General features: G+C 36.9%; 1 protein-coding gene across 1 annotated transcript in view; it reads right to left on the bottom strand.

Moving 5' to 3' along the window:
• ANK3 (ankyrin 3) overlaps positions 1–24,672 on the bottom strand; it is a 365,422-nt gene that overhangs the window by 224,171 nt on the left and 116,579 nt on the right. The window contains exons 2-5 of the mRNA XM_081569013.1: positions 14,762–14,863; positions 14,251–14,349; positions 13,945–14,043; positions 4,251–4,349 (exon numbers count right to left, since the gene is read on the bottom strand). Coding sequence (XP_081425139.1) covers positions 4,251–4,349; positions 13,945–14,043; positions 14,251–14,349; positions 14,762–14,863 — 399 coding nt within the window. The remainder of the gene's footprint in view (positions 1–4,250; positions 4,350–13,944; positions 14,044–14,250; positions 14,350–14,761; positions 14,864–24,672) is intronic.

Genomic DNA, 24,672 nt, shown 5'->3' with positions numbered 1-24,672 from the left:
TTTGCAACCCCACGGACTATAGCCCATTAGGTTCCTCTGTCCATGGGATTTCCCAATTAAGAATGGGTGAGTTGCCATTTCCTTCTCCAGGGGATCTTCCTGACCCAGAGATCGAACCTGCATCTTCTGCTTGGCAGGTGGATTCTTTACCAATGAGCCACCTGGGAAGCCCTCAAATATCCTAAGACTGGCTCCCAAATATTAAATCTGCAATACTTTAATTATTGCACACTCAAAAGAACATTTCAAAGTCATTTTTGCTAGAAAATTGGCAAATAGGTTACTTATTCTATTCAGATCATGGTATTTATTATCTGTAGCACAAATGATATTTATTATTTGTAGTACAAATAATACTCCTTGTGGTACAAATCGAGGACTGCTCTAATGGAAGAGTGCTTGTAAGGGAAAAAGAAAAACATAGTTACTTGCATACTCATGTCTTGTTGGTTTTCCTAGAAGATCACTTTCACCATTGTTTTCCTTGCTGGAAAACAGATAAGTGCTCCTAGCACTTGTTTGGCTGAATGCAAATCAGTATATTTATATTCAAGGAATATAAAGCACCTAAGTGACAGTATTACCCAGGCCCTTCTCGTAAAAGTCTTGTATAAATCTCTATTCTCCTTACTCTCTCTACCCTGGCATCTAAACTCAGGCTATTTGCCCCACTCTGAAATGGCCTCCTCCTTGCCCTACAAACACAAATTCTATCTACACTCCAAGCTTCAAGATCTGGCTGCAGTTCCACTTGGTCTGTTCAGCTTCTCCAGGAAGACCCAAGTGAGGAAGAGGATGAGCATCAATGTAACCAGACGGATATTCTCTGCAACCATTAATAATAAATGTTGGATACAACCTAGATATCACCAAAACGATATCACAGGTCACACTTAAAGTACAAAGTTTAGAGTGTAATTTAATGTTATGGGAAAAGGAATCAGCATAACCATGAAAATACATGATCTCATTTCCACTAAGAGAAACATGCATATTGTAAACATGGACAAAAAAATATCTAGATGGATAAACAGAATGTTATCTCTAGGGACAACTAACTGTGGCTTTTTCTTTTCGCTTTTTATTTTACTTCCTCATTTACTTAATATATTGCTTTCACAACAGAGAAAAACACATCTAAAAAATGGACTGGTGAAAGGAAAGAGCTGTGTATTAAGAGTTAATGGTGCACCTCACTTTTAAAACCTGAGCAAAATCTAAGGGGTAATAATGACAGCTCACTTCTGTTTTGCAGCAAAATGAAGTGGTTACATTTCCACCCATAGGAATGTTTCAATCCATAGGGCCTAAACATAAAGGAAACTATTTTGCACCAGAAAATCAATTGCAGCTAAGACGATTAACACTGACAAGAATGTACTTCTTGCATAAACCAATTAAAGACATAAGGATACCAGTCCTAAGGTGTTAATAGCTAAAATTAGCAGCTGCAGATTTTGTTTCCAAACCAAGTTTAAATGGTTTAGTTTGCTATATGCAGTTATTCTTAAGAGAAAAATTCAAGCAGAAAGGAAATATGATGGAAGCTCCATGTGTACCCTCACTGCCTTTTGGAGTATCTAGCACATAATAGATGCCATAAGTGAACAAATAAATTTACTTCATGCTTCAAAATTTTGATTAGCCAAAGAAGGAAGATATACATGGAAAGACAGGATACACAGTACACAGTAATACAGGAAAAGTTTTGAAAAACACAACCATGCCAAAGACTTCATACATATATACAAGGAACATATGGAAAAAATTGTATTGAAGGAACTTGACAATATCATATCATCTAATAAGTTGAAAATTCTGTTAAATTTTTTTCATCTAAGGAATCCTTTCATTGCTCATTACTGTTCACTCTGTAAATACAGACTTCTGTATAAATGACACCAATATTATTGTTAGTAAGAAAGCAAAATTGTAATTAGAACATTATGTGAATGAAACATCTTATTTCTTGTTGTTCTTTTAATTCTCTAGTACTAATAATCCAAGAGATAAAAATTCAGTCAAAGCTTCAAATAGCTCTAGATAATCAGATAGCTGTTGTTTATGTAGTGATGGCATGAAATCCCTCATGAAGACATGGATGTGATTTGTTCTTGGAACACTAATTCATTCATTTATTTTTTTAAAGCTAAAAAAAAACCATTGAAAGAAAATTAATATAAAGCAGTAAAACAAATCTATCAAATATCTATCCATCTACCTACATATCTACCTATATCTATCTATCTATCTTCCTGCTAAAAGACTGAATTAGTTGTTTGAAGATCTCATATATTCCTTTTTAGTCAGTTGTAGTGCCTTTTTTGGGGGCTTGAAAACTTAACACAGAGAACTCAGTGAGTTACTGATGATCAGTTGACAAGGTAATTCTATAGTCTTTTAATGGTAAATCGGTCTTATGTTTGTTCTAAAGGAGAGACACTCAATGATCTGCCCATCACAGCCTAAAAAAAGAATACTACTTGTCCTTTACAGACGAAAAAGTACTACGGAATTACTGTCATCAGGATATTTATATTACATAGTATTTCCATCCAAAAACAGGAAAGGGTTTTCTCTTCTACAACAACCCTGGCTCCCACACCCATCCTCCTTGCAAAGCGTGATGTGACCTGCATATCATATTTGAGGGGCTCACACAGGTTACCTACTCCCCAGTGTGAGGAGAGGCACTGCTCTGTGCGTACAAATGTCAGTTACTCGGTCCTCAGCCATTCATTATTTATTACCAAGATCTAAGGATATTATTCGTTTTTAAAAAAATTCATTCTCAGGATAAAAATCCCCAAGGGAACTGAAGGCTAGGAAGTGAAAAGTAAGGCTCTCTCTGATTCTCAGAATAAACCAATGGAAACAGTATACGGTGGACATTTTCCTCTATTAGTACATAGAGCCTCGCCTCATTGTTAACAGTGTAGAATAACATGTTACTGTCTAAGTAAAGCAATATTTATCCAATAGCTTCCCCTTTGGTTCTTCCTGGTTTTTAAAAAATCGTTACTACTAATTTGCTGTTTCTTATATAGTAACTATTTTTTGCATTATCTTCTAATATATAATGTCATATAAACTATTTGAAGTGGAATTGCTAAGCAAAAAGGTGTATAAATACTAATTTGGATAGTTACTACTAAGTGTTCTACAAAAGTGTTGCAACTGGTTGTCAACTTCACCAATACAGTAGTTAAGTTGCAATATTTCCTACCCCTTGAATTTCTTCCTCATCTCATGGGCTAAAGACTGGATCTCATTCTCTATCTGATTAATAAATTAAAAATTATTTGATTATAAGGGAGGATGAGGTACTTTCATACATTTGTGGTCATTTATATATTTTTGCGTGTGAACTGCCTCTTCATTTATCTTCTGGTTTTCCCAGAAGGCATGATCTCAAAAGCTGGGCAAGGTTATATGCAATCCCTGTGCATATAATCCCGATGATATGCATCTTTCTTGTGCCATTCAGGAAACACTTCACAATGAAAGTCAGAGAATTTGGCTTTATGACAGGGATAACCCTGCACCTGTTCTAATTCTTTCTTTTGTTAAAAATAAAGAGTACACAAGCAGTAGTCCTTTATTATTGGCAATAGATTTCTAGTGATACACTTCAAGGGATCACAATCTTCCATCCAGATTAGTTTCAAAAATAAACTACATTACCTAAAATAGTATCGGTGACTTAAATAACTTTTTATTTTTAAAAACTCCCCTATTCATGATTGCAAATGTTTTTTTAAAGGCTGTTTTTATCTATTATTCAAAAATTTATACTAGTTTTGTTTAGAAGTATGAGTTAAATCTAATTAGTTAACTTTAGAAATACATAAATCCCATCATTATAATTATGCTAACTTAAATTTGAAAAAAAACAGATTTAAAACTTATGTTCTATCACAAAAAATATTTCAAAACAGTGGCTGCCTATGACACAAAATTGTAAGAAGGAAAAAAGTACTCTCAAGCAATTATGTAAATAGTAAACAAATAGCTCAATTATAGGGTAGAGCCAGGCATTTAAGAGCAGAAAGGGTAACTAGGCATGGAAGATTCTTGAAAGACTAAAAATAGACTTTTCTAATGTATTTCATAAAAACTTATGAGCCCACACATTAATATACAACTGTAATGAAATATCAGTGGGACAGATTCTCAATGATACAACTTCAGGTTTCTAAAATCCTTATAAACATGTGAACTCACCCACAAAAAGAACCAAAGTGTCTTACCTCTGTGGCCAGGCTCTGGCTTGCACCATTGTCGAGGAGAAACTTGACAACTTCCAGGTGGTTCTCTTGGGCTGCCATATACAATGGTGTGAAACCATTCTGCAAAACACCGATTTAAATGTTTGTAGCTTTTTAAAGCTAATGTATCTTTCTACTGTACTGATGATATTATATGTTTCAGGAAATGCTCACACATAATCATTTTTATAATACTGTAATGTATATATTTATATTTATTACAAAACCTGAGCATGATAGTTTAAGCAGAATTATGAAGTATAATTAACAATTATACTTCATAATTCTACTTTGAATGTGGTTCATAGCTAATAGCCTAATTGATACCAATACATTCAGTTTAGTTAAACATGTGTATCCATTTAACTAACCACTTACTGACTGTCTACCATGAGTAAAGAGTTTTACTAGATGCCATAAAGATATGAAGAAAAATACATTTGGTCATTGTCCCAATGAGTTTTTATCCCAAGCAATAATTATTTCTCCTAAACAAAATATGTAATACTTTTACATAAAATTAAGCACCTGAAATAGTTCCAACTTCGGAAGGAATTTATATTAATTTCATACAGCTTCAAACTTACCACAGATGAGGTGACTTGGAGCAAAGGAAAGAACACAAATTTGAAAAGGGTATACTTCAGTTTTAAAGTAGAATTCAATTAGGTGGTCTACTTTTTGTAAGTTTCCTTCCTTGTATTTTTTGCAAGACTTATTGTGCATTATTGTCTGAAATGTGCCCAACTGCCAAGGAACTTGGAACTAAATGCATGTATATATCTTAAGCTTCTTAGTAAAAATGTTCTCTGAAACACTGTATTTCACATCTGTAAATACTGTAATATTACAAAAAAAAAAACTTATTGCAAGATATATATACCAAAACAGGTATTTTTCAAACTATAATGAATTATTTTTGAACAAATTTTTCAGAATTTAGTTCTATTTAACTAACTGTTCTGGAAATTTTGTTGTACATATTATGTAATCTCAAAGAATAAATGGAAATACATTCTAACTTAAATGTTACAAAATAATACTCAAAGTTTTGTGATTCCAAAGGTTTAAGTTCATTATTATAAATATCAGTTATTATATGATGACCTTACTTATCCAATCTCTGGAATAGTAATACAAATAACATAAAATTCAACCTCTACTAACGTCAATTTTTTGGTTTATACCTCAGAATTAGGAAGTTTAAAAGATTCTTAAGCAGATAAAAGTGGTACTGCAAAACAAATCAACCACAGTGAATATACTTTATCAGAGAGTTCCTCTATCATACTAGTTTTACACATAATTGTAATTAGCTAGGTTGTTAGCTTACCAAGCTCAAGGTTAGAGACACAAAGTTAGAGGCAGCCGAGTATGACACAAGATTCAAGCTTCTTCATTGTATAGTATTTACCTAGTAAAATCATTAATTTCACTGTTACTTTGTTCTATCATGAAAGGTTTTATCAATATTAAATATGAAGCATGCATAGCTGCAATCCAGTGTGTGTGTGTGTGTGTGTGTGTGTGTGTGTGTGTGTGTGTGTGTGTGTGTGTGTGTGTGTGTGTGTGTGTGTGTGTGTGTGTGTGTGTGTGTGTGTGTGTGTGTGTGTGTGTGTGTGTGTGTGTGTGTGTGTGTGTGTGTGTGTCTCGGGGGATCGGGTGGTTTCATCTTTGTCACTCTTCCCAGACCTATGAGGGAAGAAGCTGAAAGGTAGTTTAGACCTTTTATCATATTACTTTTTTCCCATTTTCTTATTTGACCAAAATGAAAGATTGTTTAACTCTTGGTTGATTTAAATATCTCTTAACCAAAAAAGAGAAAAAAATTTAAAATATTAAAAAGAAAAGGTGGATTTTTCTTATCACTCAATGAACTGAGTATCTATCTTTACATATTGCCCCAAATTTCCAGACCAAATATTCAGATTTTAGGAGTAAAGTTCTTGAGAAAAAATTCCAAAATGGATATTATTTTCTGAGACATAAATATCAAACAGATAACATGTGTCAGTGGCGTCTCAACTCCAGGGCAGAGATCTGTTGTAAAGATTACCTAGGAAACACTGGTCCTGCTGCACGTCTGGTTTCTAGCCCAATATACCTGCACTCTTCTTAAGGAAACCTGCCAGAACCAAACATTTCCTGACCCATGGAGGGAATCCAAAACTAGGCACTGAGCTTTAGGAGATGCTGCTCTTGCAGACCTAGAGTTTCTACAGAGTGACTTGTAAGAAGTACAACTTTTACATCATCCCATTGCCTTCTTCATCATGGCAGAGGGTGAAATGCATACAATTGGAATTTCTCAGAAATAATCTGCAGCCATGAGTCACAATGAGATGGGGCTCTGTTTCCAAAGTAGCTTTTCCTTTTCTTTTTTGAGTGCTTGACACTGTATAGCTGTTGCTTGAAAGCTGGTCATTTTCTGAATGGTCACATGCTTTTTTCACTTTATAAATTTTTATGGATATATAATTCGCATATGAATAAACTCACTTTCTCAAAGTGTAAAATTTAGTGCTGTTTTCATCTGTTCACAAATTTGGGAAAATATCCTCACCATCTAATTCTAGAACATTTCATCACCTCAGAAAGGGACCATTAGTAATCATTCCTCATTTGCCCCTCCTCATGGTCTCTGGCAACCACTCATCTGCTTTCCATCTTCACAGATTTGTGTGTTGTAAACATTTCATGTAAGTGGAATCACACAATATATGGCATTGAATGGTCTCATTTTACTTCTGCTGACCATACTGATAAAACGATTTTTGATGAGGCCTCCATTAAGGAAATTTCAGTTTTATAGTGGGCATTTGAGTGTGAGTGTGTGTGTTTATTTTGGTCCCTTAATTTGGCAGTATTGCTTTTTCTTTAGAGGAACTTCATTTTCGCTGATGTTTAGGTAGGACTGGTCTTGGTTGGACTTTGATGCAAACTGGCCAGCCCTTCTTCAACCACAAGGTCAGCACATGGAAAGGATGTCTCTGCTTGCTGTTCCGTGACTACTCTCCAACCCTCTCAGTCCTGTTTTCTACCAAACCTCCCCTCCCTACCCTTGGATGACCTGTAGGGAACACATCAAAGGACAATCTTACTCTTTAGCTTCTGAGTAGGTTCTCTCACTCCAACTATCTAGTTTCCAAAGCTTTCTGAAAGCTTCTTTAGCCTTCTGTTCTATGGGTTCCTCAGAGAATTCCAAATTGCTGAAGTTATTTGGATTAAAGCAATAGAAATTAAAACCAATTAATAAAAAATCATCTTTCAGGAAAGGACTAAGAAGCTGTGAGAATACATACACACATTTAGTTATGTTATAGGGAGATAATTACAAGGGTCCTTTGGAAAGAGTGAAAAAAGGCATTACCATTACTCTCTAGTGCAAAGAGGCTTAAGGTACCAGCAAATTCAGTGTGGACGACCTAGAGCTGTAATGCTTTTCCATGAAATGGTACTTGGATTGGGAAAATGGTCAGATTTCAGGAAAGATTTTATTTTTCTCTTAAGAGAAAAAAGTACATCACTGGTTTTATATTAATTTCCCAACTTAGGAAATTTCCAAAACAAAGAGTTGACCAAAAAGGAACATATGGGTGGCCCAATTTACATTTCCTTTTCTGTAGCAACAATAGACTGAATTCTCAAACAGCAGAACAGCTCAAGACTGAATATGCTTCTTGATACCGGAGTTTATCCAATATCTTCAATTCCCTCTGCTCTGAAGGCATTGTAGTATTATTATAAGTATTGTGGTGTTATCGTAAGTATGCAAAGTTGCAGACTTATAGTTTTATAGATAGTACTGAGGCATGCTGCCTAGTACCCACTAAAATAAAGTAAAAATGAAATAAAATGAACTAAAATAAGGGCTTAAATTTCATCCTTGAAATTTTCTTATCTATGCTAGTTTCCCCTAACTAAGCCTTTGTATATCATAAAGTACTGTTTTTAATTAAAATATTAAGGGCTTGGTAATAAATTTGTACTGATTTGTATTTGATACTAATTTTTCTGAAGGCTGTTTAATCAGAAATATGCTATTAGTTTTAAGGTCAGAAAAGCTCTATTTGGACCACACCCATTATCTAGCTTCATCAGGATCTGACCTCTTCCTCAATAGGAAACATTAAAAACACAGAAAGACCAAGGAAACATTGATTTAATTAAAGGGCTTTGTCTTTGTTAAAACCACTGTGAACACCTGTCAATTTAGAATACTTTGATAGCTAAAATATTATTTGAAATAGACTGCTTTTTTATAAATATGGTTGATGTCTTATGGAATAAAGACAGGGAAAGAGAAAAGCATGAGGGATGTCATTTGACATGACAGTTTAGGATTTTTCAAGAGCAAACACTATTAATCATTGTTGTATTTTATATAAAGTACTGACAACTTAAATTAGAGTTCTTTAAAAATCACAGTTTAGTTATCTAACCCCATTTCTTTCTCAGGGTAGGCCTAAATGATTTCCTGGAACATTATGTAATATAAGAAAGAGTTAACTACTTATTAAGACCTAAGATCAAGGCAATGACAAAAATTATTACAAGAATATCTATAAACTCCTAGTTTATAGAGTCTCAGTTCATCAGAACTTGATATTGTTCAATGCTATTTTTATTTTCCAGGAGAATTTTTATATTTAAGGAAGGTGAGGAGCTCTTTTGATACTGTTCCTCATTTGCAATTAATTATTATTGTCTATAGGATAAAATTTCACATGGACAGGAACACTGTCATTCTTGAATATTAATATTTTTGTGATGTTCTGCCACCTAAATGGAATTTCATTGCACTTCATGGTATTACTGCTTGTTGCTCTTTATGAAAGTTCCTTTTGGAAAGCTGTTACCAGGAATTATCTTTGAAACTCCATTCTGCTGTGTGGTGATCTCATTACTTACTCCATCCATAGAATGATACAGTTTAGGTTTCTGGGGGCAGGTGTCTAGAGGAAGCGGGGCAGGTTTTACTGTCAAGTGTGTGGCTGGGTACTCCAAACACAGCTGCAAGGAACAGGGCATTTCATCGCCCATATTCTTCTTCCACACTTCATCATCAGAAGAGAATGTGTATAAATTGAAATCAAAACTGGTTAGGAATTTATTTCGACTACAGCTTCTCCCAGACATTGGAGAGAAGGTTTAAAACTATGCCTCCTCTGAACATTAGTCAAGAATGTGTACATTGTTTACAAGATGGGGAGGCTAACTGTCTCTCCCTCGGGGGAAAAAAGAAGAAAATGAAAATGGACTAAAGCGTTTCCCACTACCTCAGAGCTTAACACTAGCTATTTCGTGAGTAAAAAATATCATAGAGACATTTAAAAATAATTGGTTGAAAAGCATAATGCTTCTCTTGTGGTCAGCTGGTCTGTATTTCGCTCACATTTGTCAATATTCAACTTTATATCACTCCTTTCTGGAAAAACATTATTACTCTAAGTGAGCTCTCATTGGGAATCAGAACAGGTGACAGAATCCATGTAACAAAAGTCCAACCACAGGGAACTAAAGATTAGACCAATTACACAAGAAACCATGTGGTTGGAAGAACAGTTTTGAGAGGATAACAGGCAGGAAGGCCAGGGGTCTCCAAACGGAGGAAACAGGCTGCAAGTGTCAGGCATTTTTTATCTCTCTCTTAAGCGGCAGGAGGAAACAAACAGTGTCAGATTTTTTCCCTTCTCTATACAAAATTAAAAGGAGGTTTCTCTTAAAATTCTGTGTTGCCATGATGACACCTGGTTCCACCTGAACTTAACTTTTCTCAAACCTTGAGCTAACCAACACGTTTTTCTTAGGGAAATGTTTTCCTTAAGCTGTGTTAATGAACTATGTATTTACCCTAGATTCTGTCTTTCTTCAAGTCAGTTCCATTTAAGGCTCAGAACCCATAAGGGCTCAACAAACCAGTATGTTTTACTCATACATTGTTCTCCTAATCTATGTTAATGAAACTATATATTTACTTGGAAACCTGCCACTTTTCAAGATTCACATCAATCGCTTTATGGCCTGAGATGACTCACTTTGTGCCAATGTTATCACAAAACGCGTGTTGTGGGTGAGGGGCCGGGTGCCACTCTGAGGTTTGAGACATTTCCTTTCTCTAATTAACAGCTTGCTTTTAGGTATATAACATACTGCTAAAGGCTAGCACAGGGGGGCTCTTTCTGCCCCCTTCTGATGTCTACGTCAGAAGTTTTCCCTATCTCTTTTATACTTCAATAAAACTTTATTACACAAAAGCTCTAAGCAATCATGCCTCGTCACTGGCCCTGGATTGAATTCCTCTCCTCTGGAGGCCAAGAATCCTGGCTTCTTTCATGGCTCAGCAGCAACCTTTCAGTTTCTATTCTGCAAAACTGGTATTTAATGGCATCAGAGCTTTCATCAATATGGCTGGAGTAACAAGGTGGAAAGTCACTGCAATTCTGTGGACCCATAAAGTACAAGAGGCTCCTGTTATTCAAAGATAAATCAGTACTGGAAAAAGCTGAGGAAATCAAGTGCACTTAACGTGGAGATCAAAAGGCCACAGTAAATAATGAAAAAAGTTAGATTGAGACTTCATCTTGAAAGAGAAAACCAGAAATTGTAAAAGTGAATTTATATGATTTAATAAAACGTAGGTTATAACTGCATCATGAACGAGATCACAGAATGAATGAAGACTAAACCAATTATGATTCTGGGGGAGCAAGTATGATTTTCATTTCCAACAAAACTATATCATGGGTCGACAGCCTTCACTTTTTATTTTCAGACTAATTTTTTCCTTCGTTTAACATTTTGATTCTCAAATCATTCAAGATGGAAACATCTGTCAGGAAATCATCCTGATTCTTCATACAGTCTGGTCTACTCCTGCCAGAAAGCCACGACCTCACAACTTGGCTGTGTATCCAACAGTCCTCTAGCATCATTTTTCCTGACTTCATGATATCCTACATCTTCTGGAAAACTTGCAGCTTTGTTCTATAGTCCATTTGTTCACTCTAACACTCTGGGGTAGATAATGATGAACCAGGATAGATGTTAGCCTTCAGCTGGAAGGAATGTTTGAGTAGAGACCAGTTCTTAAAATGGTCAGGTCCTTAGAGATTATCATACTAAACAAAGTAAGTCAGAAAGAGAAAGACAAACACCATATGATATCATTTATATGTGGAATCTAAAATATGATACAAATGTACATATCTATGAAACAGAAACAGACTCACAGACATAGAGAACAGACTTGTGGTTGCCAAGTGAGGCAGAAGGATTGGGAGTTTGGGATTAGCAGAGAATTATTATATAGAGAATGGATAAATAAGATATTACTGTGTAACACATGGAACTATATTCAATATCCTGTGATAAACCATAATAGAAAAGTATATGAAAAAGAATATATATAAATGTATAACTGAGTCACGTTGTTGTCCAGTAGAAATGAACACAACATAGCAAATCAACTATACTTCAATAAAATTAAAAAAAAATAGTCAGGTCCTTAGTGGATATTTATGTGTTATGATGATGTATGCTCTCCTAAACAAGCTCACATCTGTGGGGGACTCACATAATGAATAATTTAGATAATGAAGACCTGTATTTTTAGACCAATATAGTGAACTTAAATTTTTTGGACTCAAAGTCCACCAAATGATAATATATTAGTATTTTTGTTAGACTTTCATGCAGGACTCTGAGAGCTTGTAGGAGAATCTTCTGAATGAATGGTTGGTGTATATCCATTACAAACAATCCGGGAATTTTAATGTTTGGGGATTTTAAAGTTTCTTCTGCTTTTTTTTCCTCCTAATCTGTTTCAGGGAGCAACAGTGATGCCTCAGTTAGTAAATAGGAATTGACTATACTGGACTTTAGCTAACACCATAAAATAGAATAAGTCTCTACATCACAGAGATCCTCCAATCATTTGTGTTTATCACTACCAGCCATACATACCAGTCTTACAGATGGCTGACTTTGAAAAACCTCTTCCTTTCACACGTAGAGGATTGCAAATGAGGATATATATGAAACTAAATAATCTGGAATAATATACTTATTCAATGAATATTTATGTGTGTGTGCTAAGTTGGTTCAGTCATGTCTGACTCTTTGCAATCCTATAGACTATAACCTGCCAGTCTCCTCTATCCATGAGATTCTCCAGGCAAGAATACTGGAGTGGGTTGTCATGCCCTCTTCCAGGAGATTTTCCTGACTGAGGGATAGAACCTGTGTCACTTAAGTCTCATGCATTAGCGAGCAGGTTCTTTACCACCAGTGCCACCTGGGAAGCCCATTCAATGAATATAACTCTTTTAAATTTGTATTTTACATTGAAGCATAGTTGATTTACAATGTCATGTTAGTTTCAGGTGTATAGCAAAATGATTCAGTTATGCATATACATATGTTCATATTTTTCAGATTTTTTTTGCTATATAGATTATTATACAATGTTGACTAGAGTTCCCTGTGCTATACAGTAGGTCCTTGTTTATCTATTTTATATGTAGCAGTGCTTTCTCCTGCATGCTCAGTTGCTCAGTCATGTCCAACTTTTTGCAACCCCATTGATGGCAGCCCGCCAGGCTCCTCTGTTCATGAAATTCTCTAGGTAAGAATACTGGAATGGATTGCCATTTCCTACTCCAGGGGATCTTTTCAAACCAGGGATAGAACCCGAGTCTTCTGCATTGGCAGGCAGATTCTTTACCAACTGAGCCACCTGGGACTCCTAATTTATCCCCCCACTCCCCACCTTTTTCCGTTGGTTTTCATAAGTTTGTTTTAAAGTCTGAGTCTGTTTCTGTTTTGTAAGTAAGTTCATTTGTATCTTTTTTTTTTTTTTGAAGATTTCACATATAAGTGATATATAGTATTTGTCTTTCTCTGTCTCACTTACCTCACTTAGGATGATAATCTCTAGTTCTGTCCATGTTGCTGCATATGGCATTATTTCATTATTTTTGACTGAGTAGTATTCCACTGTATGTATATATGTGTGGACACCACATCTTATTTATCCTTTCCTCTGTGGATGGACATTTAGGTTGCTTTCATGTCTTGGCTATTGTAAACAGTGCTGGAATGAACACTAGGGTACATGTATCTTTTTGAATTATGGTGTTCTCTGGGTATATATTCAGGAGTGGGCTTGCCGGATCATATGGTCATTCTACTTTTAGTTTTTTAAGGAACCTCCATACTGTTCTCCATGGTGGTGCACAAATTTATGTTCCCATCAACAATGTATGAGTGTTTCCTTTTCTCTACATGCTGTCCAACATTTACTGTTTGCAGACTTTTTTTTTATTGCAACAATGCTTTACTAGCGTGGCCAGGAATTGAACCCACATATCTCCAAGGTCTGCCTGTGTACTCATTTCAAAAAAAGTTACTGGCAAATACAAATAAAAGGACAGGACCTAAGTGGCCACCTAAGTGGCTTGGTGAATGAATTTTTACTGCTTTTAAGGTCAAAGGGTACCTCTTCACATCCCTTGCTGCATTGGCTCTGCCCATTGTCCTGGGTTTTTCCTTGATGATGATATAGCTCTTAAATATTGTTTTCTTAGAAGACACAAGAACAAATAAGCACCTGACCCAGAACATTATTTGTGAATCATGATCACAGCATTTCTTGGCATCTGAGATATAGGTTTACCTGGGATTGGGCGTTGACATTGGCTCCATTTGTAACCAAGACCTTTACCACCTCTGCTTGCCCTGCCAAAGATGCTATATGCAACGCTGTGTTTCCTTTCTGTGAAACGAGAAACAAGATCCATCAGTTCACCCATCTTTCTCTCCGCTTTCATCATTTTACAAAATATTAAATCCCTCTGTAAGTTCCCCAGGAGAACAATGTTGATGACTGTCTCATGAGAAGCATGCCCGGATTCTTACTGAGGGCTGAATTCTCATTGAATTGGGCAACTGATACAAAAAGCACGAAATGTGTGACACTGACCTTTGTAGCTGCATCCACATTGGCTTCTCTCTGTAGCAGTTCAGAAACAACTTCTACGTGGCCCTCTTTGGAAGCAAGATGGAGAGCGTTCAACCCATTCTGATTAAGTGAAGGGAAAGCTTTACTCAGCAGGTTGACAACAGAGCGGTAAACAGGCTACTAAGAATTCTGAAGAGAACACCCTACCAACAACCATTTGCATGCGTGCAATGCAGGAGCCTGAATTAGGAATAAAAGTACTTGTGGCAATTCGGTCGGTTGTTCTGATGTCATTATGTACTATATTTTAGGAATTAATTGTTAAGGGACACATATCTACATTTCTGAATGCTCCTCTAACAAAGCGATGAATAACTTGATCGTTCAAGTTGGTGACATTTAATAGAAAACACGGGCAACAAGAGAAAGTCTTGGTAATAACTTGGTAATAGAGGATTTAAGGACTTTAAAGTCTGGATTTAAAAAATTTTAACTGAAAACTTAAATAACAACAACAATCACCACAACTAACCTGGTTGCAAATGTTGATGTCAACTCCATTTTTTATGTAGTCAAGGGCCTTTTCTAAGTGTCCAGCTCGAGCTGCTCTTAAGTAACTCGCGTTGGCATCAGACTGAATAAAGAAGAAAAAATATTTGGTTAAAAAAAGGAAATAAATATGCCTGTTTCTAACGACCAGATTATTGTTCAAACTATTTAAAAAGAAAGTAAAACCGAGATTTTTTTCAACTGAACTATTTTATTTCTAACATGAAAACACTAATATAAGGTCTTCATGAAGTCACCAGGAAAAGAACGAATTCTTCAAAAGTTAGTTTCAAGTGTATAAAATTACCCCTTCTGTGATGCCATAAGTGATTCCAAACTGAAAGAGAAAATTTCCCAAGATGTGTAGGCATGTACAATTTCATGAGAGTTAAGAAAAATCCTGAAAGTTTCTGGTAGTTACATTACAATAAGCCTCACTGCTCTCTTTAATCATAAATTTAATTATACAGATGTTGAACTATAATACTACATCTGAAACTCACATAATTTTTTAAAAAGAGGTTTAACATCTGCCCCATTCTTTTGTATATAACTATGGCCAATTTTTCAATTAATAGCTTCATAAGTACATTTAATGCTGTTATACTAGTTTAACAGGAATTTGTGGTTAATGATGTTCTCTTCAATTTTCCTGCAGGTCATAGCCATGTGTTGGAACATTGACTGTATTTGAAAAGCATTCATTTATAAATGTCTACAGTTTGTGAGGCATACTTTCCATATTTTTCCAGCTAAGTCCACAACCTGTAGACAACTTTATTAGAAGCATTAGCCTGTACAAATAAAGAGATATATCCACCTTTTTTGAACATCAAAAGCCAAGTCTATAATTCATTCATTGGAAGCTTCCAACTCTAAACTATTGCTAAACTCTAATACCTACAATTACACAGCTGAAATCATCTGCTACTGAAATTTTTTAATAGAAAAAAAGGTGATAAGAAAGACTGCCAAGTTGAGTCTGCACAATTTGTAAAGGAATCTTGTTTCATGTAAAATAATACAGAAGGATATTTTCTTGAAAGGGCTGCCAAAAACATCACTGGTTATAAATGCAATCATGCAGCATATGGCTTAAAAGAGCCAAGTGTCTTCCTTCAGGCATTTGGCCACTACCTCCTTCAAACTCCCATTCACTTGCCACCTCCTCTGTAAAGGCTTCCCAGACCTCCAGGCAGAGCTTAATTCCTCAGTGCTCCCAAGGCACTCATTTCATTGAGCCCTCTTGGTATTTATCACCCAGCATCATAGTTTTTGGTGTACCTGTCCTTTGTCTTCCCTAAATTGTAAGCTCTTTAATAATAGGCAGAGCTGTTTTAAGGGGGTAGATAAATGGAAAGTCACTAAGATGCCAACCCTTGAGGAACACTAATTTGACCCTGGAAATGTACTTGAGATGAAGAGAATTCTGTCCCTCAGAAGAATCTCCGATTTTGGTGTGGGTCAGTTCAATTAAGAGTTGACTTGCTCAAGACCTAAATGAAAGGGCAGTGCCTCTAGGGTCTCATCCCTTTCCATACACATTAGTATGCCTCTCTCTGAAAGAGTCCTGCTTCCTCTAAATTAGGGTTTCTTAATCTCAGCAGTATTGGCATTTTGATCCAGATAATTTTTTGATGTAAGGAATAATCCTGTCCAGTGTCCATGTTCACTAGCATTCCCAGCATCTTCTAATCAGGCACCAGTGGAATCTCCTATTTGAGACAACCAAAAACGTCTTCATGAAGCCAGGTTTCCCAGTGTGAAGGCTAAAACCTCTCCAGTTAAGAACCACTGCTCTAAAAAAATAGTAAATTGATTTGTTTAAAGATTGTGCATTTCAAAAGGCTTTCATATTTGGCCTGCCTGCATTGCCACATGCCTTGACCTAGCACAAGGCAGTGACTATATGTATAACATTCATCCTTCTGTTTCCCCTACAACTGGAAGCATCCCTGGCATATAGCAGGTGTCTATAAATGATTTGTGAATGGATGAATCAACAAATAAGTAAACTGTGTGGAAATAACTGATTAATAGAGAAGGGCAGGGCAACCCACTCCAGTATTCTTGCCTGGAGAATCCCCATGGTCAGAGGAGCCAGGAGGGCTGCAGTCCATGGGGTTGCAAAGAGTCGGACATGACTGAGCAACTAAGCACAAACTGTTTAATTAAAATATTTCCTGGAACAATACAGGAGGCTTTATTAACAACAACAAAAACACCACAAGAGCTATTTACATTGAGAATTTGCTATGATACAAAGCTGAACAGCAGAGAGCATAAGCTAAGCCCTAAGTTTGGTGTCTGGGAACACATGTAGGTATTGCTAAAGTAAAATTGGGATTTGAGTCAAGAATGCAGATAATTTAATCAGGGCAGAGAGTTAAGTAAAACAACAGATTTGGTTCAAATCAGACAAAGAACAAACTAAAGTTTCCAGGAATGTAATGAAACATAAAGTTCAGTCTTTAAAGCAGTTTGGTACTTGGAGAAGGTTAGTTTTGTTTGGTTTGTAAGTTCAGTTAGAAACAAATTAGCTATGCAAGGATGGGTCACTGTACCATAAAACATCATCTTCTTTGTGCTTGCTCAGTGACTTATTAGTGAATTTGCCCAGAAGGGCTCTGATGCTGTCCTGGGAACAAATGACATCAGCCTGACTGGATTATTTCAATGGTCAGAGATAACAACAGTGAATTAAGTAGGCACCCCACACCCTAACTTTGAATACACAAAACAGCAGTTATAGAAGTTTAAAAAAAAAGATGTCAGAACTCAAGGAGAGCCCCTGAATTGATTCTAGATCTAAAAAGGCTGGCGATTCTTTATACTGTCCATTTTTCTCACATTTTCTCAGAATTTTCCCACTAGAAACTTTAAAGCAAAGCAAAATACAGACAGTATAAACAAAATCTTCTAATTCAGTGGTTGCTTACCTATTTGGTGTTCAGAGTCTTTTGAGATTAACAAAAGTTATGAATTAGTTGCTTTCCTTCAATAATCACACATATATACATACATAGACCAAGTATGCTTATGTACATCAGATCCACATACACACACATTTTCATACAGACATCAAATATGCATACACAAATCTGCATGCATGCAATATAAACATGCATGTGCATAAAAATGCATATGCAAACACAATTTGCACGCTATTTCAGGCTCAGGATCACAAAGTTGGCTCACAGATTCATATCTAAGAACATTTGCTCTAAGGATAAGGAATTCTCTGGGGATACCCTCCTTATATCTATTTCACCCAATATACCCTGGTATCAAATAATTCTCTGAGGTGGCTAATTTATCACCTGAGAACTTTAGGAAAAGAGAAGGGAAGAGAAAAAGAAATTATTTAATTTCTTTTTTTCACTCTCCGAGCTCTCTGTTATACGCAGACATATCCAATACGCCAATAATAATAACCAGCCACTGCTTGTACTTCAAAGAAAAATCTAGGAAGATAAAGAGAGGAAAATACAAAGAAAGAGCAAGAAGAAGGAAGTAAAGACTGCGCTCAAGAAACATGACAACTTAGGAAATGCAGTTATTACGGTGCACAGACAAGAATTGAGAAGTTCTTCCTTCTCGTCTCAGCCACCTGCAAGCCACGCAGCCATGTCTTTCTTCCATAAGTATTAGTTGCATATTGACTTTGTCCCAGTCCTGCCAACATCCAGCTGTATGATGGGAAATAAAACAGATGTGGTGCCAGTTAAGACTCCCTTGTCATCATCTCATTCTTACACACGCCAAATTGTGCTGCTTCACTGGCAGGGTGAAGAGTGGAGTCTTCACTTTTTTCTTTTTCAAATTCTGCCTATAATATCTATATATTGGTTATTTCCTTACTCTTAAAACACATATAATATTTCATAGTAGGCTCAATAACAATGTGTTGCATCTCTTAGCTGTCATTCCATCAAGTAACTAGGGGTTACTCTTAACACAGGCTATGACTTGTTTTTTAATCTAGAACATTCTATCCAAACAATGTCTCTTTAAAGCCAGTTGTAGACAAATTACTCTGGAAGGAGATTAGGTCCCATGAGAGTCTGAGCGCTGTCACATGCAAAGTCATACTGAGGAGGCCATCGTCTACAGAGTTAGTTGGTACAAAATAAGTATGAGCAAGTTGGTCAGCATTTTTTCTCCTCCCCTGACCCTCCGAGATGATGAAAATCTGAAGGAGGAATTTGGAAAATGTGAGTATCTCTTTCCACTATTTGATGTCTTGTCTACATAAAATTTTACGAGATAAGAAAGAAATATGAACCATGTATGTTTTTCAAGGAAATCGCTTCAAGGACAGACAAGCTTTGTTAGGAATTAACCTTACTCAGAATTTTCACCTATACTGAATATTATTCAACAGAAAGCAGTGATTAAAAAAAAAAAAACAAACATTTCCCAAGTACTAATCTCAGTAATAACTAATACTGCATAACTCAATGTGCTAGACACTATTACAAGCACTTAGATTAGCTTAATTATATTATTGGCACTGAATTATATCATTAGTAACAATGTAATATGTATTAATTGTATAAGTGTATAGTGTGTGTGTGTGTGTGTCAGTGTCCAACTCTTTGTGACCCCATCAACTGTAGCCCACCAGGCTCCTCTGTCCATGGGATTCTCCAGGCAAGAATACTGGAGTGGGTAGCAATTCCCTCCTCCAGGGAATCTTTCCCACCCAGAGATTGAACCCAGGTCTCTTGCATTGAAGGCGGATTCTTTACCCTCTGAGCCTCCAGGGAAACCCCAATCGTATAAGTACTTTTATTAACCTAGTCCATATACTATTTCCATGAAATAGTATAGTAGGTTGAATAATGTCCCTCTAAATTCATGTTCACTTTGAAACTCAGAACATGACCTTATTTGGAAATAGGGCTTTTGCAGATAAAATTATTTAAGATGAGGTCATACTAGATTAGAACGAAACCCAAATCCAATCATTGATATTCGTATAAGAAGAGAAGATATACAAATATCAAATCATTATGTTGTACATCTGAAACTAATATAATGCTGTATATCAACTACATTTCAATTTTAAATAAAGAGAAGACACAGAGATACATAAGGGAGACCATATAAAGATGGAGGAAGAAACTGGAGTAATGTTGCCACAAGACCAGGAAGGCCAGGAGTCACCAGAAGCTGGAAGAGGCAAAGAAGAACTATTCCCTAGAGCCTTTGGAGAGGGTATAGCATGGAGAACACCTTGATTCTAGACCTCTGGCCTCCAGAACTGTGAGAGAATACACTCTCTTGTTTCCAACCAGTCAGCTTGTGGTGGTTTGTGTAGAAGCCCTAATGCAAGGAAGCATTGTTAGTAGTAGCTCCACTTTATATATGCTGAGCTACAGAGAGAATGAATGACTTTCACAGCGACATACAACTTGTGAGTGGCAAGGATATATATATATCCAGACAGTCTGACTCCAGAGTTTAGACTGTTAAGTTTAGACTGTTAATCACTACTTTAAGAAAGGGCTCAATAAACATTTGGTCACTAGTCTGTACCCAGTAACTCATTAGTTCATTATTTCATTCATTTTCCATCAAACAACTGTCCATCTATCAGTCTGTCCATTCATCAATCCATCAAATGAACTATGTAGGTACTTTCAAGTATGTCCCCTTTGAAGCCCAATTCCTTCACTGACTTTATGTTAAGGCTCAAGATCAGTCTGAGAGTGGCTCACCAGAAGACACGCAGGCTAGCGATGCAGTGAGAATAACAGAGTTCTGCTCCACCGCCACTAAACCCTAGGGGGCGATCTCTGACATTTATTACTACCTGATCTACCAATTCTCTCTTCTTTTTCCTTTATTTCACCTTCCCACCTACCTGGGAACCATGCTACAGAGAGGTGATCCTTCCTGTAAGCTTCAGGTTCTTTTTTTCTCCTGGTGTCCTGTTTTCTGTCTACCAACATACTCAGGTATTTCTTAAACCTAAACTGCTCCCCCTCCAAAAAACTCCACACAAACAAAAACAAAACAATCTTTTCTTCATAGCACTCTTTGCAAGCGATGTCTGTTTCTCAGTGCAGTAGACTAGTTAATTGGTCTTTATCCCAACAACTCTAGTTACTACCAGTGTTACCTGTGGCAAGATTTTAAACACTTGTGCCTCAGTTTTCTCAGCTGTCAAATGGGGATAAAATAATCTACTATTAGAGTGAAATTAGTTCATGTACAGTAATTAACAGGCTGAGTGCATAGGAAACAATAAATAATTACTATTTTATAATTATTTTGTGAACATCAAACATTTTGATAGATTGGTTTAGGTTAGTCTGACTACTTCCATCTAATTAATACTAATTCATCTTTGAGTCCTTGGCAATATGGCTTCTCTTGCTAATCTTCTGGCTAATCAATAAAATCTCTCTGTACAAAACCACAAATGACCTTCCAATTCCATTACTTAATTATAATTCTCTCCTCTTAACATGGAACCTTTGGACAGTACTGATCACCTTCTCTTTCTTCAGCATCTTCCTTTTGGCCTCTCTCGTTTCTTGGTTCAAGCCTTTTTGTTCCTCACTGTTTCAACCCATCACTGAAAAATGGGCTTTTCCATTTTCAGATCTCACATTTCTTTCCTTCCTGTGCTCTTCATCACTGTCATGACTTCTACCGCTCTTTTTACACTTACTGATTGTGCCTATCTGCATCTAATCCAAACATTTCCATTTCTATGTCTCACAGTTTCCGCACCACAACAGCACAACAAACATTTACCAAGAATGTATAACGTATCTGTCACTGCAACTAGGCACTCATGGCAGAGATGTGAATAATAAACTTCCTTGATCTCCTTAATTCAATTTTAAGATATCAAGACTATCCTACTACTCAGGCCTGCAACTTTGGTGTCAGTCTTTTTTATTTTAATTGAGGTAATATTTGACATGTAACATTGTATTAGTTTCAGGTGTACAATGACTTGATACTTACATATATTGAGAAATGATCACCATAGTAAGATAACATCTAACACCATTCAGTTCAGTTGCTCAGTCGTGTCTGACTCTTTGCGACCCCATGAATCGCAGCACACCAGGCCTCCCTGTCCATCACCAACTCCCCGAGTCCACCCAAACCCATGTCCATCGAGTTGATGATGCCATCCAACCATCTCATCCTCTGTCATCTCCTTCTCCCCCTGCCCTCAATCTTTCCCAGCATCAAGGTCTTTTCCAATGAATCAACTCTTCGCATCAGGTGGCCAAAGTATTGAAGTTTCAGCTTCAACATCAGTTGTTCCAATGAACATCCAGGACTGATCTCCTTTAGGATGGACTGGTTGGATCTCCTTGCAGTTCAAGGGACTCTCAAGAGTCTTCTCCAACACCACAGTTCAAATGCATCAATTCTTCGGTGCTCAGCTTTCTTTATACTCCAACTCTCACATCCATACATGACCACTGGAAAAACCATAGCCTTGACTAGATGGACCTTTGTTGGCAAAGTAATGTCTCTGCTTTTTAATATGCTATCAAGGTTGGTCATAACTTTCCTTCTAAGGAGTAAGCGTCTTTTAATTTCATGGCTGCAATCACCATCAGCAGTGATTTTGGAGCCCCCCAAAATAAAGTCTGACACTGTTTCCACTGTTTCCGCATCGATTTGCCATGAAGTGATGGGACCAGATGCCATGATCTTAGATTTCTGAATGCTGAGCTTTAAGTCAACTTTTTCACTCTCCTCTTTCACTTTCATCAAGAGGCTCTTTAGTTCTTCTTCACTTTCTGCCATAAGGGTGGTGTCATCTGCATATCTGAGGTTATTGATATTTCTCCCGGCAATCTTGATTCCAGCTTGTGCTTCTTCCAGACCAGCGTTTCTCATGATATACTCTGCATATAAGTTAAATAAGCAGGGTGACAATATACAGCCTTGACGTACTCCTTTTCCTATCTGGAACCAGTCTGTTGTTCCATGTTCAGTTCGAACTGTTGCTTCCTGACCTGCATACAGGTTTCTCAAGAGGTAGGTCAGATGGTCTGGTATTCCCATCTCTTTCAGAATTTTCCACAGTTTCTTGTGATCCACACAGTCAAAGGCTTTGGCATAGTCAATAAAGCAGAAATAGATGTTTTTTCTGGAACTCTCTTGCTTTTTCAATGATCCAGCGGATGTTGACAATTTGATCTCTGGTTCCTCTGCCTTTTCTAAAACCAGCTTGAACATCTGGAAGTTCACGGTTCATGTATTGCTGAAGCCTGGCTTGGAGAATTTTGAGCATTATTTTACTAGCGTGTGAGATGAGTGCAATTGTGCGGTAGTTTGAGCATTCTTTGGCATTGCCTTCCTTGGGGATTGGAATGAAAACTGACCTTTTCTAGTCCAGTGGCCACTGCTGAGTGTTCCATATTTGCTGGCATATTGAGTGCAGCACTTTCACAGCGTCATCTTTCAGGATTTGAAATAGCTCAACTGGAATTCCATCACCTCCACTAGCTTTGTTCGTAGTGATGCTTTCTAACGCCCACTTGACTTCACATTCCAGGATGTCTGGCTCTAGGTGAGCGATCACACCATCGTGATTATCTGGGTCGTGAAGATATTTTTTGTACAGTTCTTCTGTGTTTTCTTGCCACCTCTTCTTAATATCTTCTGCTTCTGTTAGGTCCATACCATTTCTGTCCTTTATCGAGCCTATCTTTGCATGAAATGTTCCCTTGGTATCTCTAATTTGCTTGAAGAGATCTCTAGTCTTTCCCATTCTATTGTTTTTCTCTATTTCTTGGCACTGATCACTGAAGAAGGCTTTCTTTTCTCTCCTTGCTATTCTTTAGAACTCTGCATTCAAATGGATGTATCTTTCCTTTTCTCCTTTGCTTTTCACTTCCCGTCTTTTCACAGCTATTTGTAAGGCCTCCTCGGACAGCCATTTTGCTTTCCTGCATTTCTTTTTCTTGGAGATGGTCTTGATTCCTGTCTCCTGTACAATGTGATGAACCTCCATCCATAGTTCATCAGGTATTCTGTCTATCAGATCTAGTCCTTTAAATCTATTTTTCACTTCTACTGTATAAGGGATTTGATTTAGGTCATACCTGAATGGTCTAGTGGTTTTCTTCACTTTCTTCAATTTCAGTCTGAATTTGGCAATAAGGAGTTCATGATCTGAGCCACAGTCAGCTCCTGGTCTTGCTTTTGCTGACTGTATAGAGCTTCTCCATCTTTGGCTGCAAAGAATATAATCAATCTGATTTCGGTGTTGACCATCTGGTGATGTCCATCTGTAGAGTCTTCTCTTGTGTTGTTGGAAGAGGGTGTTTGCTATGACCAGTGCATTCTCTTGGCAGAACTCTATTAGCCTTTACCCTGCTTCATTCTGTACTCGAAGGCCAAATTTGCCTGTTATTCCAGGTGTTTCTTGACTTCCTACTTTTGCATTCCAGTCCTGTATAATGAAAAGGACATCTTTTTTGGGTGTTCTAGAAGATCGTGTAGGTCTTCATAGAACCATTCAACTTCAGCTTCTTCAGTGTTACTGGTCGGGGCACAGACTTGAATTACCATGATATTGAATAGTTTGCCTTGGAAACGAACAGAGATCATTCTGTCATTTTTGAGATTGCATCCAAGTACTACATTTTGGACTCTTTTGTTGACTATGATGGCTACTGCATTTCTTCTAAGGGATTCCTGCCCACAGTAGTAGATATAATGGTCATCTGAGTTAAATTCACCCATTCCAGTCCATCTTAGTTCACTAATTCCTAGAATGTCCATGTTCACTCTTGTCATCTCCTGTTTGACCACTTCCAATTTGTCCTGATTCATGGACCTAACATTCCAGATTCCTATGCAATATTGTTCTTTACAGCATCAAATGTTGCTTCTATCACCAGTCTC

The sequence above is a fragment of the Giraffa tippelskirchi genome, chromosome 2, assembly GCF_054371585.1.
Source record: "Giraffa tippelskirchi isolate mGirTip1 chromosome 2, T2T-mGirTip1v1.2.pri, whole genome shotgun sequence".
Classification (NCBI taxonomy): domain Eukaryota; kingdom Metazoa; phylum Chordata; class Mammalia; order Artiodactyla; family Giraffidae; genus Giraffa; species Giraffa tippelskirchi.
This window is presented reverse-complemented; position numbering and strand designations above follow the sequence as displayed.